The sequence below is a fragment of the Erpetoichthys calabaricus genome, chromosome 2 (genome assembly GCF_900747795.2).
Source record: "Erpetoichthys calabaricus chromosome 2, fErpCal1.3, whole genome shotgun sequence".
Lineage (NCBI taxonomy): Eukaryota > Metazoa > Chordata > Cladistia > Polypteriformes > Polypteridae > Erpetoichthys > Erpetoichthys calabaricus.
Genome location: NC_041395.2, coordinates 124,450,999 through 124,465,516, shown reverse-complemented (window position 1 = coordinate 124,465,516; position 14,518 = coordinate 124,450,999). Strand labels below are relative to the sequence as shown.

General features: G+C 33.6%; 1 protein-coding gene across 2 annotated transcripts in view; it reads right to left on the bottom strand.

The window, feature by feature from the left end:
* The window catches only part of si (sucrase-isomaltase (alpha-glucosidase)), a 206,806-nt gene that overhangs the window by 160,523 nt on the left and 31,765 nt on the right, over positions 1–14,518 (bottom strand). For both annotated transcript variants that reach the window (XM_028794477.2, XM_051923319.1), the window contains exons 2-6: positions 9,363–9,489; positions 8,810–8,889; positions 7,029–7,146; positions 6,826–6,935; positions 6,413–6,564 (exon numbers count right to left, since the gene is read on the bottom strand). In XM_028794477.2, coding sequence (XP_028650310.2) covers positions 6,413–6,564; positions 6,826–6,935; positions 7,029–7,146; positions 8,810–8,889; positions 9,363–9,489 — 587 coding nt within the window. The remainder of the gene's footprint in view (positions 1–6,412; positions 6,565–6,825; positions 6,936–7,028; positions 7,147–8,809; positions 8,890–9,362; positions 9,490–14,518) is intronic.

The window sequence follows — 14,518 nt, the reverse complement described above, 5'->3', positions numbered from 1 at the left end:
CTAAAGAAGTTTTAATAATAATGATGCATTTTATTTTTAAACCACCTTTACCCTGCTCAAAATACCTACCCAACATTTCTTTAAAACTTACCACATATTAATTATTTATACATTCTGAAAGCATAGGACATAAAAAGCACTATTTGCTTAAATATTTTTTTTCATTTATGGTGTAAAACTCTTTTGGTTTGATGCTATTTTTTTCATGTTTTTTGTTTCTTTTCCTCTTCCTAAAATGTTTAAAATTTGCTTCTCTTTAATTTCTCCTTATTATTAATATCCATCATCGTTTAGTTTCTGAAGTTAGTGTAATTATGTTCCCTTTGTTTCTTGTTTTATTGTATTTAATGGAGATTTCAGTCTCCTGGAGGTTACGTTAGAATTACATGATCACCTGGGGACTATACAGTCATGAAAAAGTTTGGGAACCCCTCTCAGCCTGCACAATAATTGACTCTACTTTCAACAAAAAAGATAACAGTGGAATGTCTTTCATTTCCTAGGAATATCTGAGCACTTGGGTGTTTTCCGAGCAAAGATTTTTAGTGAAGCAGTATTTAGTTGTATGAAATTAAATCAAATGTGAAAAACTGGCTGTGCAAAAATTTTGGTAGCCTTGTAATTTTGCTGATTTGAATGCATGTAACTGCTCAATACTGATTACTTGCAATATCAAATTGGCTGGATTAGCTTGTTAAGCCTTGAACTTCATAGACAGGTGTGTCCAATCATGAGAAGAGGTATTTAAGGTGGTCAATTGAAGTTGTGCTTCCCTTTGACTCTCCTCTGAAGAGTGACAGCATGGGATCCTCAAAGCAACTCTCAAAAGATCTGAAAACAAAGATTGTTCAGTATCATGGTTTAGGGGAAGGCTATCTCAGAGGTTTAAACTGTCAATTTCAACTGTAAGGAATGTAATCAGGAAATGGAAGGCCACAAGCACAGTTGCTGTTAAACCCAGGTCTGGCAGGCCAAGAAAAATACAGGAGCGGCATATGCGCAGGATTGTGGAATGGTTACAGACAACCCACAGATCACCTCCAAAGACCTGCAGGAACATCTTGCTGCAGATGGTGTATCTGTACATCATTCTACAATTCAGCGCAATTTGCACAAAGAACATCTGTATAGCAGGGTGATGAGAAAGAAGCCCTTTCTGCACTCATGCCACAAACAGAGTCGCTTGTTGTATGCAAATGCTCATTTTAGACAAGACAGATTCATTTCGGAACAAAGTGCTTTGGACTGATGATACAAAAATTGAGTCATTTGGTCATAACAAAAAGCGCTTTGAATGGTGAAAGAAGAACACCGCATTCCAAGAAAAACACCTCCTACCTACTGTCAAATGAATTGAACCCAGTATCAACAAATTTTTCAGGATAATGTTCAAGCATCAGTCACAAAGTTGAAGTTACGCAGGGGTTGGATATTCCAACAAGACCATGACCCAAAACACAGTTCGAAATCTACAAAGGCATTCATTCAGAGGGAGAAGTATACTGTTCTGGAAGACCGTCACAGTCCCCTGACTTGAATATCATCGAAAATCTATGGGATGATTTGAAGCAGGCTGTTCATGCTCAGCAGCCATCAAATTGAACTGAACTGGAGAGATTTTGTATGGAAGAATGGTCAAAAATACCTCCATCCAGAATCCAGACACTCATCAAAGGCTATAGGAGGCGTCTAGAGGCTGTTATATTTGCAAAAGAAGGCTTAACTAAGTAGTGATGTAACATCTCTGTTATGGTGCCCAAATTTATGCACATGTCTAATTTAGTTATGATGCATATTAACATATTTTCTCTTAATCCAATAAACTTAATGTCACTGCTGAAATACTACTGTTTCCATAAGGCATGTCATATATTAAAAGGAAGTTGCTACTTTGAAAGCTCAGCCAATGATAAACAAAAATCCAAAGAATTAAAAGGGGTTCCCAAACTTTTTCATATGACTGTATACAGGTTTTACAGCCACTACTTCATGTGAAGTGTCATTAATCTTTTGTGTGCTTTAATGGGTTTGCATACTAATTTGCATGTTTTGGTTTCTTATGGTTTTTTGTTTTTTTTGGCTTTATTTTTGTTTATAGGGCTTAAAGATTTTGTTTCACTTTTCATTTATTTTTTTCTAGTTCTTTTTCCATCCTCTTAGTTTTTTTTCTTTTTCAATTTTGAATTCTGTTTTGTTGTATTTTGAAATTTTTAACTTTTTTTTTTAATTTTAACATTAAAAATGGATTTTCACACATTTTAGTGTTGTTCTTAATTTTGGTAAGTAAAATATCCTTAGTCATTTCTGTCTTTTTGGCTATGGTTTGTGATGGCTTCTTACTCTTTTTAAGCAATAATCACAATAAAGAGTGTACAATCTGACACATAGCAGGTTAAGGAGGTGTTCTTATTATATACAATTTAGGGAGACTAATAGTTAGTTGTTGAGGTCTGAGGCTGCAGGTCTCCCATCAGAGCAGCTTTTCTTCTATTACTGTAGCTTGCATTTCAATATAATTTATATTCACAAGTTGTACTAAAGAGTTCTGAGGCAAATGCTGTCCATGCACACTTCGTGTCTTTCCACCAACCACTGCTTTCTGCTACGGGCAAAGTTTATCCATAATGATTGTTCAGAATTGGAAAACCTGTCTTATTATTTATTTTATTTTTTTTAAACTCTGAATATTTTTTCAACTCATAAGACTTTAAGATTTCTAAGTTGTCATTTTCAAATTTTATGCATTAGATTTGAATTTTTGCTGTGGGACCACCCTCTTCATATGAGGTAATAAATCACAGTGCAATGGCATCAAGAGCTTCATAAAACATACTCGTACCAGTGCATGCTATGATGTAGATGTCATCATAAATTTAAGGGGTTTTTTATTTCTTTTTTTCAAAGCACTCCTTTTACATTTTGATGTTTTCAGTGTCAGTTTGGCATTATCCTTTTCTTTTAAATAAAGTCATTTACAATTTTATTTTTGTATTTTCATTTATTGTAATACCATTTTGTTTTTCTTGTGGATGCCAAAATTCTGGGAGTTCAATTCTTTGTTTCAAGGAGGTGAGGTAAGCTAATGTCGTGCATCTATTTGCATCCACGATTGTGGATAAATCACAGGACTTTGTTCAAGAAATTAGACAATTCTGGTCTTGAGCACTTGAGCAATCATTGTGACTTTCATTACAATTTTGGCTTAGCCAACAGTTATTCTGACTTCCTGGTTAATGACTCATTTCTGGTGTTAGACTTTTGTTTAATTTCCTACTCTGTTTAAAATTTCAGAAACTTCTAATTTACTGTCACTGCAGTGGAAAACTTGGGGCAGTCGATTTGGAGAAGACATGTGTTTGGCCATTCATGGTGCAAGTTTTGATTGTTTTGTGACTGGTATTAGTATTAGAATAGTATTAAACAGAAAGTAGTTTTTTCTGGGAATAAAATGTTTTTTTTTTTGTTAGTTACTTTAAATTCAGCTTGTGTTTTGAATTCTATCTTCCCTATTGATCAGTTGTAGGGGAAGCACAATTATAAATGAGATGTTAAATATAGTTTGCAGGTAAGATTAAGAGTAGTGAAGGATATATTTAATACATTCTGATAACATTAAATTAAATTCTACATTTTTTTAAATTTGTTGCTAAATACAAAAACTTTTGAAATATGTTTAAATGAAACTTGTGAGAGCAAGAAAGAGAGTAAGCATGAGTAGACCTAGAGCAGAACAGGAAAAGAAACCACTCCAGGAACAAAACCAGACCAGTTACACTTGTAGTACCAAATAATAGACTGAACAGTCCCTTCTGTGTGCTATCATTGTTTTGTATTTTATATAACATGTAACCTTCAAGGTTGATCCTGATAAAGTAAATAAGTAGTTTCATTTAAAAGTATATTCTAGCAGTTGTTAGCATTAAACTACTGGAAGATATCATTTTGGCTCATTCATTTAAAACACTATCATTCTTTTGGTCACTTTACCTATTATTTTAACATGAATATTTTACATACAGTAGTTTTGACATTCATCACAGTCTCTAATAATTTTCCACCTACTTTTCCTTGCAGCATAAGTGCAAAGCATAAACAAAACTTAAGAACAACCTCTAGATAGGATATAAGCAAAATAATAAAAATAAAAATGTTAAATGGTTTCATTCACCGTTTCTCTTTCTTAAACCTAATTTTATTTGCCATTAGATTTTCTCTTCAATTGCACCTCTCTGATTACTGCTACAGTACTTGGGATTTCCTGATTTTTCTTGTCACTCCCAGTGAAGTGAAAGACATGCAAGTTTATTACATAATAGAATTTGGCAAAAGAGATTATTGTCATGATGGAAATAAAACTTGTAACTTTTATGGTAGCAGGTCTAATCTAATACAGAGCTGGATATGTTGGTGCATACTCCCCATATTGCTCTGCAGAAAGGATAAACTATATTCCACACTGCAGAAACATGGAACACACAGATCTGATAAGTGCTCTGAATGAAAAATAAACTTCAACAGCATTGTGTCTTTACACCGTCCTTCAGCAAGTTATTTTCCCATAACTAACCAAAATGTACTGTATGCACCGTATTGAATTAAACAAGTTTGAAAATGTTTGTTATGAGATTCTAGTTTAACAAGTATTTTTGGGCAGTCAAGATAGCATCAATCTTAATTTAATGTATTTGATTGGATTAGTATATGTGGATGTGCCTGACATGTTTTTATTAATGCATATGGACTGTAAGTTAAACTGATTATTGTGAAGGTTCTTGCCAATCAAAGCTGTCCTCATTCCAGCTTACTCTGTAATCCCTTTTGGCTGGATACTAATTTGCTCTGCCTGTTTTACCATTGTCTGTACAAAATGGTAAAGAATCCAGGTTTTTTTCAGGAAGAAATTACAAAAGCAAGAATGAAATGAAGTTAAAGATAATGTTATTTCAAATGATTGCTTTCTTTAGTTAAAAAAAAAAGACTTAATTTCAAACGTATGTATAATCAATGTTCAGGACTATATTGCTAGTCTGTCTAAGTGAATTAACAAGAGGGCAAGTAAACAATGCAAATGTTCAGGCACTCAAGACACATACAAACCAGTATGTACTTGAAAGTGACATTTAACTTGAGCTGGCAATGAATATTTGAAGAAACAAATGTGCACCAATGTGATTATGCTATAAAGGTGTCAATAGTAATAACATGATCATGAACACATACTGTATAAAAGATATGTATATCGAATTTGCTCCTTAGAAAACATTGATATGTAGATGTATTCTAAATGATAACAGGAGACAAGGAAAAGTTGTTACCAGAACATTAGGGTCTGCTTTGACTGTTTTTACTAGAATATTAACTTCCACATAACAGAATATGTATGAATTGTATACTTAATATAAACTGCTAGTATTCTTTCCAGTTTTTTAATATTAGTTTAAATGTAAAAGTAGCCAGTTTTTTACCACCTAGACTTCTAGTATATCCTAGTCTCTAAATGCCTATATGGTTGTTTCACATTTTTATTCACACTTTATTAGATTACACCACCTCATCCAAAAACATTTATTATTGTTCATAGATGCTATCTGGTAGGTGAAAGTAGTTAAAGTTTATTGCAAAACAGCAAAAAAGGAGTATGTTTTGCTCAACATTTCCATGGCTGCTTGTCCTACACCAAGGTTTGCCATACCTAATTCCTAAAACTGTAATACGCAAAAAAGCAAAGCCAAAAAAACAAACAAACATGGGATTCCAGTGTTGACCTGTTTGACAGAGGCAAATGTTCATATGCATATTATTGCTTAACGCATAGCTTAACATCATAATTGAATCATACTTTAATACTGTCTAACTTTATGCATCTTTTCTGTAATATTTAAAAAATTAAATATTATTGGATTTAGATTTTTAGAATTTCTGAATCTGCTGTTTAATTTAGTGTATTCACCTGGTAAGGCTAGAATGAGAACAAGTACATGGAATATTTGAAATCCCTTTGTTGAAAAAAAAACATTTGATGCTCCTTGGTTTGCCAGGTGTAAAAAAGTGAGCAGGGTGAGACAGATGTCACCCAGCTGGGAAGACAGTCTGAATTTGATAACAAGTTCTTGGTAATTTTGACAAAAATAAAGAAATAATATTAACAATATAGTATTGCCTGGACTTATCAATTAAAGAATGATATGAGTGGACTGGAAAGACGCATAAAAACATTTAAGATACACTGATTGTTTACTGTGATAATACTGCTGAATTTATACATCTGCATACTATTGTAAGTCAGTATCTAAGGCATTCTCATGTGCTAGTAGTTTCAGAGCATCTGATAATAAATTTTAACCAAAATGATCATGAAAATAAAACGTACAAGGAAAATAAGTCATAAGAAATATTCTAATAAGTAACTTACAGAACTTTCTTAGTAGTTGTTCTCCTAACTGTTAGCGCAAAAGGCTTATTAGTTAGTTCCACCTCAAAGTTAGGTCTTGAAGCTGCAGGGCCATTAAACTGTTGAATATGTTCATGAGGAACTTCAAATCTATTTTTCTCTGAATCTATAATCTGTGAAAAACATGAAATTTACATTTATAAAGTATATATATAAAGAAAGAGCTATAACTATTTTAGAGGGTATTCCACTATAAAAGTAGAATAGTATACTATTGCAATACAGGTAGAATAAGAAGAATATTATACTATTCTACTATAGTTGAAATTCTTAAAATAGCAAGAAATGTAGTTTTACAATTTTATAAAAGCAAGAACAAATACAATATAAATTTAAAATCTGAACTCTGTTAGCTGAGAATATTTCAAAATGACCTTAAAATGTAAGCGATTTTGGGACTGTATCTCAATTATCAGTTGAGCGTTCTCAGTCTCATTTCCAAATAGTGTTGGTGCAGGTAACCTCTTCAGCTTGGCTTCATATCCTAAAATGCAACACACACAAATTATGCATTTTCCTTTTCTAAGGAACAAGAAAGACTGACTGTTATATAGCACTGTTTAATTTTTTTGCTTACCTTTGCTGGTTTTATCTTGTTGAAGAACTTCATAACCGCGATTCTTAGAGAAGAAGCACCAAGGTATTGTTGTTGTACTGAGAGGATACCAGCAGCAACCTCGTTCTGCGCATTTATCCTACATTCACAAACAAAGGATAGATTGATGTTCAAGTAATAGTGTTTATCTGTATAACGTAATGGTGAATGAGATTACTGAATAAGCAGCAAATATCTACTTCATCAGAATGTCTTTCAGATCTTAATGTTTCAGTTTTATTATACTGTAGGTTGTGTGCTCTGTTGCTACACAGACTGTATTGTTACTAATATAAATATAATATAGAAATGGATATATTTCCATAACATTAAAGAGCAATCTACAACTCTGAAAATTTTGTTTCCTCATTGTCGTATATTTGGCAAAATTAATTAAATATTGCCACAGCCAATTACTGAAATATTCTATAAAATTCACAGACCTGTTCAATACAGTTCAAGGACAGTAGGGGTTTGAGCCTAACCCAGCAGCATGGGGCACAAAGGAGGCAGTCCATTGCGGGGTTTACTTTTGGCAATTTGGAATCACCAGTCAAAAGAATTTGCATGTCCATGGAGACATGAGAAGAAGACCATAGTATCCTAAGGAAAACCCACACATACAGTATATACAGGGAGAACTTTGAAACTCCAAATTGGCAATGATCAGAAGTGGGATTTGAACTCAGAACTTTGGTTCACTGAGGGGTAAGTACTATCCACTGTACCACCATCCTGCCCAATAATAGAGAGTTATTCAAATAGAGTGTCACCATTACTACTCACTGTGACACCAATACTTTTCCACTTGCATGAACAATTTTCCTAAGTTCATGTAAAATAGGGAGATTCTGTTTCTATGACCCTTATGTTTGTGTGGATTTTGCATAATAATCTATTTGTGTCAGCCCAAGTTTGCCTTGGTTTTCTGACCTTTAAGGTATGTTCACATTAGATAACTGGCAACTCTGAATTGGCTTTGTTTGAGCAAGTCTTTGTTTGAGCAAGTCCACGTCATTGACTGGTGTCTCATCCATGTTTAGCTCCTGTTGCTGGAATAGGCTTTGGCTATTACAACCCTGTAGTGCATAAAGAGGCTTTGAAAATGAATGAATTAATAATACGTAATATTTTTTATACAGATAATAGAACCTCTGTTGACTGTACAGTATGCACAAACAATAAGCAGAGAACTCTTGTTTAAATGCTACAAAACATACATATTAATGAAATGTAATTACTTAGGTGTTATATTTAAGTAAAGACAAACCTAATTTTCATAAAAGCATTAATATACTTTAAGCTTTTATTTTTTTCTATAGCTATACAATCATGAGTCATACAACATCATCTTTTTACCCACTTTCTACCTTTTTAGTTCATAAATTTAATTAGAAAGGTAGAATTACCTAAAAAAAAGTCATTGTATCCAATACAAGGGCACAGTTTTAATGTTGGGATCACTTTATAGTATTTTATGTAACCATGACTGTGTAGCTTTATAATCATTAATTATTCCTTGTTGCACTGAAGTTTTATCTCTTTATTTCAACAACTTCCTTTGGGAATTCTTTGTGATTTGAATCCAAAAAGTATATAGAAACATAAAAATAATAATAATATAATCCGCACTTTGACAATAGTTGTGAGTTGCACCAGAAACTATAAAAAACACACAAAAAAATAAAATGTGTTCCATTCTAGAAACAGGATACTCCCTAATAATGATGTTAATATTTATTTTTAGAAATATTAAATCTCACTTTGGATGCCCCTCCATCTGGATAACAGTCTATTCTTTCAGAATCAGGAATTGGTGAACATTCAGGAGTGTACTTAACATCTGTGAAGAATTGTAAAAAATTCAAACAATATTTGATATTAATCAATTCCACAAATAATTTAATTAAATGTCATATATATCATAAAAACAGTAAACTATGAAATTAAAAAAAAAATAAAAAACATTTCTGCAGTTATAATCTTTGCTTATAAAAATGTATAAAATTGAGCCATTTATGGAAATCTCCTTTACACAGAGATGCTTTTTAGGTTCAGTGTCCATTTTGCATCTCAAATAATGTTACTGGCATGTAAATAAACAAAGGTCATCATATGAAATATGTGATTCAATCAGTTTTAAATGGTTCACACATGTCACATTATCAAGATAAATGTAAATCTGCATTCTTTAGCTGAATTCCACGCAACTCATTATCTTAGTACAATAAAATATGTTGTACATATAGAGTGTAATTTTTTTATAAACATAGAAAATAAAGTCAAAACTTCTGCACACAATTCATGAATATTTACCTTCGGATTTAGTTGCAGGTTCACCCATTGCTAAGAAGACTATTAATACAACAGCAACTATAACCACCATAGAAAACATCGCCATTAGAGATATCTCTAAGCCTGAAAATTTTTTCTTCCTTCCCATCTGAAAAAAAAGAGAAAATCAATATGGGGAACACTTGTTCACATGTTCATTTTTTGATAAATAATTTTAAACAATTAATTGTAAATTTAATTTCCTTTATTATGTTTTTTCTTTGGCATTGAATTATTTAGTAGGTTAAGGGGCTGTCTGGAACTTGTTTTCTTATGCAGTTTACTGCTTCACTCACCCCTGTAGTAATTCATTGATTACTTTCAGCATGCGCCTTGCACCCTCCGGTGATGTCCAAAGATTTCTTATTTTATTATCAGTTAAAATGTCTTTCTTTACTAGACCATTCAAATACTACATGTTTCAAGCAACTATCCGTCCACTTGCATTAAGAAAAGATGTAAGGCTTTTATACACTAACAAATGTGTTAGATATCCAATGTATGTTTTTGAAGATCTATCAGTAGGAAATAAAACACATCTTCATGGGCATCCTTTGTGTTAGATACATTTAATCAAGAAACTCTAACCAATGTATAAAAGTAATACAACAGACAGGGAATCAGAAGGAAAATAAATAGGTCTTAGTAAACTGATAGTAGATGGTTACTCTAATATTGTAATTTAATTCAAGCACAATTGTTATGACTCCCAAGAAAAAGAACAATTGGAGACTTTGGAAAACTGAAACATGTGAGAATAAATGGAGAAAAAACGATTTAGTTTTAAACAGTAGAAACTGCTAGGACTGAAAAAGGTAAAATATTCCAGTGTAATAATAGAACAGGTAGGACTGCACAGTAGCCTGGAATTTTCATATTAAACATAATTACACATCATGTGAAACAAGGCCAACAATGTGTATATTTTGCTTGATTTCACAGGTTCTTGCATACTTGCCAGGAAAAAATCTGTTTTTCTATATATCTCACACAGAGAACTGGTCCAATGCTTTTTGTCATGTTAATATGCCATGTCCATACAATCAAATCATAATTGTTGGATTGTAGCATGAAAGATTTATGGGTTATCTATTAAAAATAATTATAAATAAATTTAAAAAATGAGACTCTTATCATAACTCAGCACCTTAACTTTACGTGTTTACAGTAACAATGAATTTTCAGGTTTAGCACTGTCGCAGTGTGCCCCAGTGCTGTTTGGAGTTGGAGAAGGCAAACAGAGTTATGTACTAACTTAGATGACCTAGTAAGCAGTTTATTGGACTTAGCACACATTTGCCATTATAAAAATTAGGGAAACCATATTTTATATTTAAATTTGGACCTGAGTGTAGCATGACACTAAATCAAATATATTTAGCTCACTGCCACAGAAAAAGAAAAGAAACACATGGAAATATGTATATTATGTTATATAAGAAATAGAACCATATGTTTTAACATACATTTAACCATCTATCTTCACCAAAATGACACACGGTTCATATTGTGTGCATTGAAAGATGCTACCAGTGTCATGAAATGGGTCTGAGCAGTTAGGTTCTGTTGGAGGTGTTTCTTCCGTGCTATACTCATTTGGAGTGTCATGAAGATATCTTTGCGGGGGACCTCTAGATCTGATATGGGATCTCTCACAAGATGTGTTATTATATAGCTTGTGCTCTATTGTGAAGTTTGTGCTTTGATGAGAAATTCTTTACGAATATTGTCCTGCTTCAGACTTGCTATTTTATATGCTTTGATGACTGTTGGATTCATTTGGTTATTAAGGTAAACTTGATATATAATGAATGACAAGTATTATCTCTTATGTATAATTTATGTAATTGGGAAATGAGTTACAGCAAGATCAAATTAAGACCCCCATAAGCCCTAGTGTATTACACACTTTTATTTACATTCTGTATTGAGCATTGTCACAGATAGCCAGGGTCCTTGTCTGGCCAGAGTGCCTCTTCACTGGGATGACCAGGGCAGCAAGTGTGGCCAGAGCAGTTCCTCCCCTGGTATGCTAAAAGGCAGCCTCCATGGGTTGCAGTGGTGCTTCGGACTCCCGCAGGGCTTCATGGGAGATGGAATTGGATACAACCCTTTTGGGATTCGGGGGCGCTGCCAGGGGGTGCTGCAGCTGCTGCTGAGCCCTACAGAGCAGCTCTTCCGTCACACCCGGAAGTGCTGCCAGAATTAGGTCAACGAGCACCTGGAGCACTTCCGGGTGCCTTATAAAAGGAGCCAGCAGCCACTACTCGGTGAGCCAGAGTCGGGAGGAGATAAAAGAGAACAAGAGTATTGTGATTGTGATAGTGCTTGTGGCTATTGGAACTGTGTTGTTCCCCACAGGCAAAGAAAAGAAAATAAAAAGCTTGTGTTTTTATAAGTGTGCTTCCTGCGTCTGTCTGTGTCGGTTTAAGCGCTGGTATAGTGCCATCTACTGTCACAGCATCAATATAAAAATAAAATGAGCCCTTTGGAGATTTCAGAGTGCGGTCACTCATTCAATACATTGTGTATGTGTGTAGCATGAAAAATCAAGAAGTAAAAACAGAAACAGAAAAATACTGCAATTACTTTTTTCCTGCATACACTATGGCCTCTTGGCGACCACATCACCATGGCCAGGTCACCCTGCTGATAGATCTAACTATAAATTACAGGGAAACAATTATGCTTCAGACATGATTCTACTAACATGGGTGGAGTTTACACATCCTCCCTGAATCCATGTGAATTTTTTGCCAGGTACTCTGGGTTTTCCTCCCAGATTCTAAAGACGGGCATCGTATGAAAGAGTGCTTTGTCTAAAATACATTCAGGATAGGAAAATAATGACACTCTTTTAAATCTCATCTTATATTGTTTTCTAACCCACTTAATCCAATTAAAGACCATAGGGCAAGGAAGGTGGCCAGAGCCTGTCCTAACAGCACTGGGTGCCAGGCAAAAAACATCATAACACACCTACATAAATGCAGAGCTGATTTAGAAGCACCAGTTAAACTAAACGAACCATGTCTTTATGGTTGCCAGTTAACCAGTCAAATATTTATTTGAAAAGAGTGTAGGAACTATGTCAATGGAAAAGGTGTATGGAGTGAGATGAGTAGTTAAAGCTCATGTTCATTTATCTTGCTAATGAAGCTAAATTCAGTGTATTAAATAGGAGAAAACTCTGCTAACTTTGTTCTTAAGGTGTAAGCTATATTAGGTCATTTATTTTTTATCTTGCCTACAAAAAACACCACAAAAGATTCACACATATTTGACTGATTATATAACCACGTCATTGAAATATCTATGTTTAACAGTCAGCCAATGACCAGGAAAACCCTCACTGTTGTTTTTATGAAATTATAGTTTTGGAGAAATTATAATGTCTGACTGATTGGTCTGCTATATTTTGTTTATTTAAATTAGTACTTAGATTTTCATAATGTTATAATTTATCATTTTTCTTTTTACATTCAAATTTGTGGTACTCTGTTTTGAGTTTATGAACTGAGTTTTCCATGGAATAGTTGAGTTAGTAAAGAATTTTTAACTATATCTGCTGTGGCCTTCAGCCTAGCATTAAAACCATCTATTGGTTTCTTTACATTGTCAGTCATAGTATAACTTTTTGTTCCTTACCTTAAAATAACAACCTTACCTCAAAACTTCTGTCTTTCTTACCTGGAAAATCTAACGGCACATTTGTCATAACCTAGCAACACAACAAATTGCTTACCAATATGTTTACTACAGTGAAGTAGGGACACAGATTTAAAACTGTGGATTTAATGGAACCTGATATTCCTGCCTCCGGTCTGCTGAGATATGCTATATCTGTTTTGCATTGTATAATGTCAGAATATAATTATTTTTGGAATTTTTAGGAATTACATTGGTAACATCACTTTCAATACCATTGTATTTCTGTTGCGTGACTTGCGTCATTAGGGATCTTACATATTAGCATGTGATCTAGCTGGGCATGATCATGTGGTCATAGTGACCACTTTTAAAAGAGTGAGCCATGTGCTCAAGAAGAATCTGTGTTTTGTTTCTTCTCATTAGAAGACTTATTGGCAGATGGCAGCTTTTTGTGCAGATTAATTTGTTATAAGCTTTTTTTGTTTTTCTCTTGCCTGCTTTAATAATTACATTTTGCCCGATAGTATGGCATCCAAGATTTTGGATACTATAAGAAACCTTTTTTTTCCAACATTAGCAAGATAAATATCTCACTAGGGGATCAAAACTTTGCATCTTTCTTAACTAAGAGTTTGCTTTGCATATTTGGGCTGGTACTATTGGTTTCTTTTCATTTCCTGGTGCTTTTTTTTCCTTTTTGCCAAATTCCATTCTAACAGAACATTAAACATCTGTGTTTTAAAGAACCTCTGACACAAGGCATGGATGTTACTTATTGCACTAACCAGTTTCCTAATGAAGACCAGACTTTTTTTTTAATTAGGCAATTTGCCTTCAGTTTTGTTCTGCAATCAGAGAGTTAAAGTAGTAGATTCCAGAAAGATACAAAACTCAAATTTTACATGAGTACATCCTCCTAGTATGGTTATGAAGATGCTCATACCCCTGCTGATATGGGTAAGTACATATTCCTAGAAAAGTTCTGCTGTTGCCCTTTGCCCTGAGTGTAAAATGTAAATATTAGGAATAAATATTTTAAGTTAGTTTGTATTATAATATCATTGCACGATAAATGAATAACACCTACAAGTATGATGCTTTCAAAGAACTTTTAATCATATCAGAAGGGGGGGGGGGGCAGACTTTTTGCAAATGTACATGGCCATGACTGCTACTTTTCTCTTTCTAAATAAATGAGATGAAATACAATTTATCCAAACAAAGCATTTAACTACATACATGAATCACATTTGCAAGTTTTGTTTGTGTAATGCTTTGTGCTAATTGTAATGATATGTATTATACATCTAGATGTCATATGACCTATCTGGTTGTGCCAATGGCGCAGCAGTCATTGTGTATTAAATTGCCCGTCTTGGATCTTGGTGTTATATAATGTTGGATAAACTAAACTCTTCCTCTCAGTTTGCTATAGCATAATTTTTCAAACAAGTTTTCATGTCTGCATTTTTTGATTATTCTTTTGG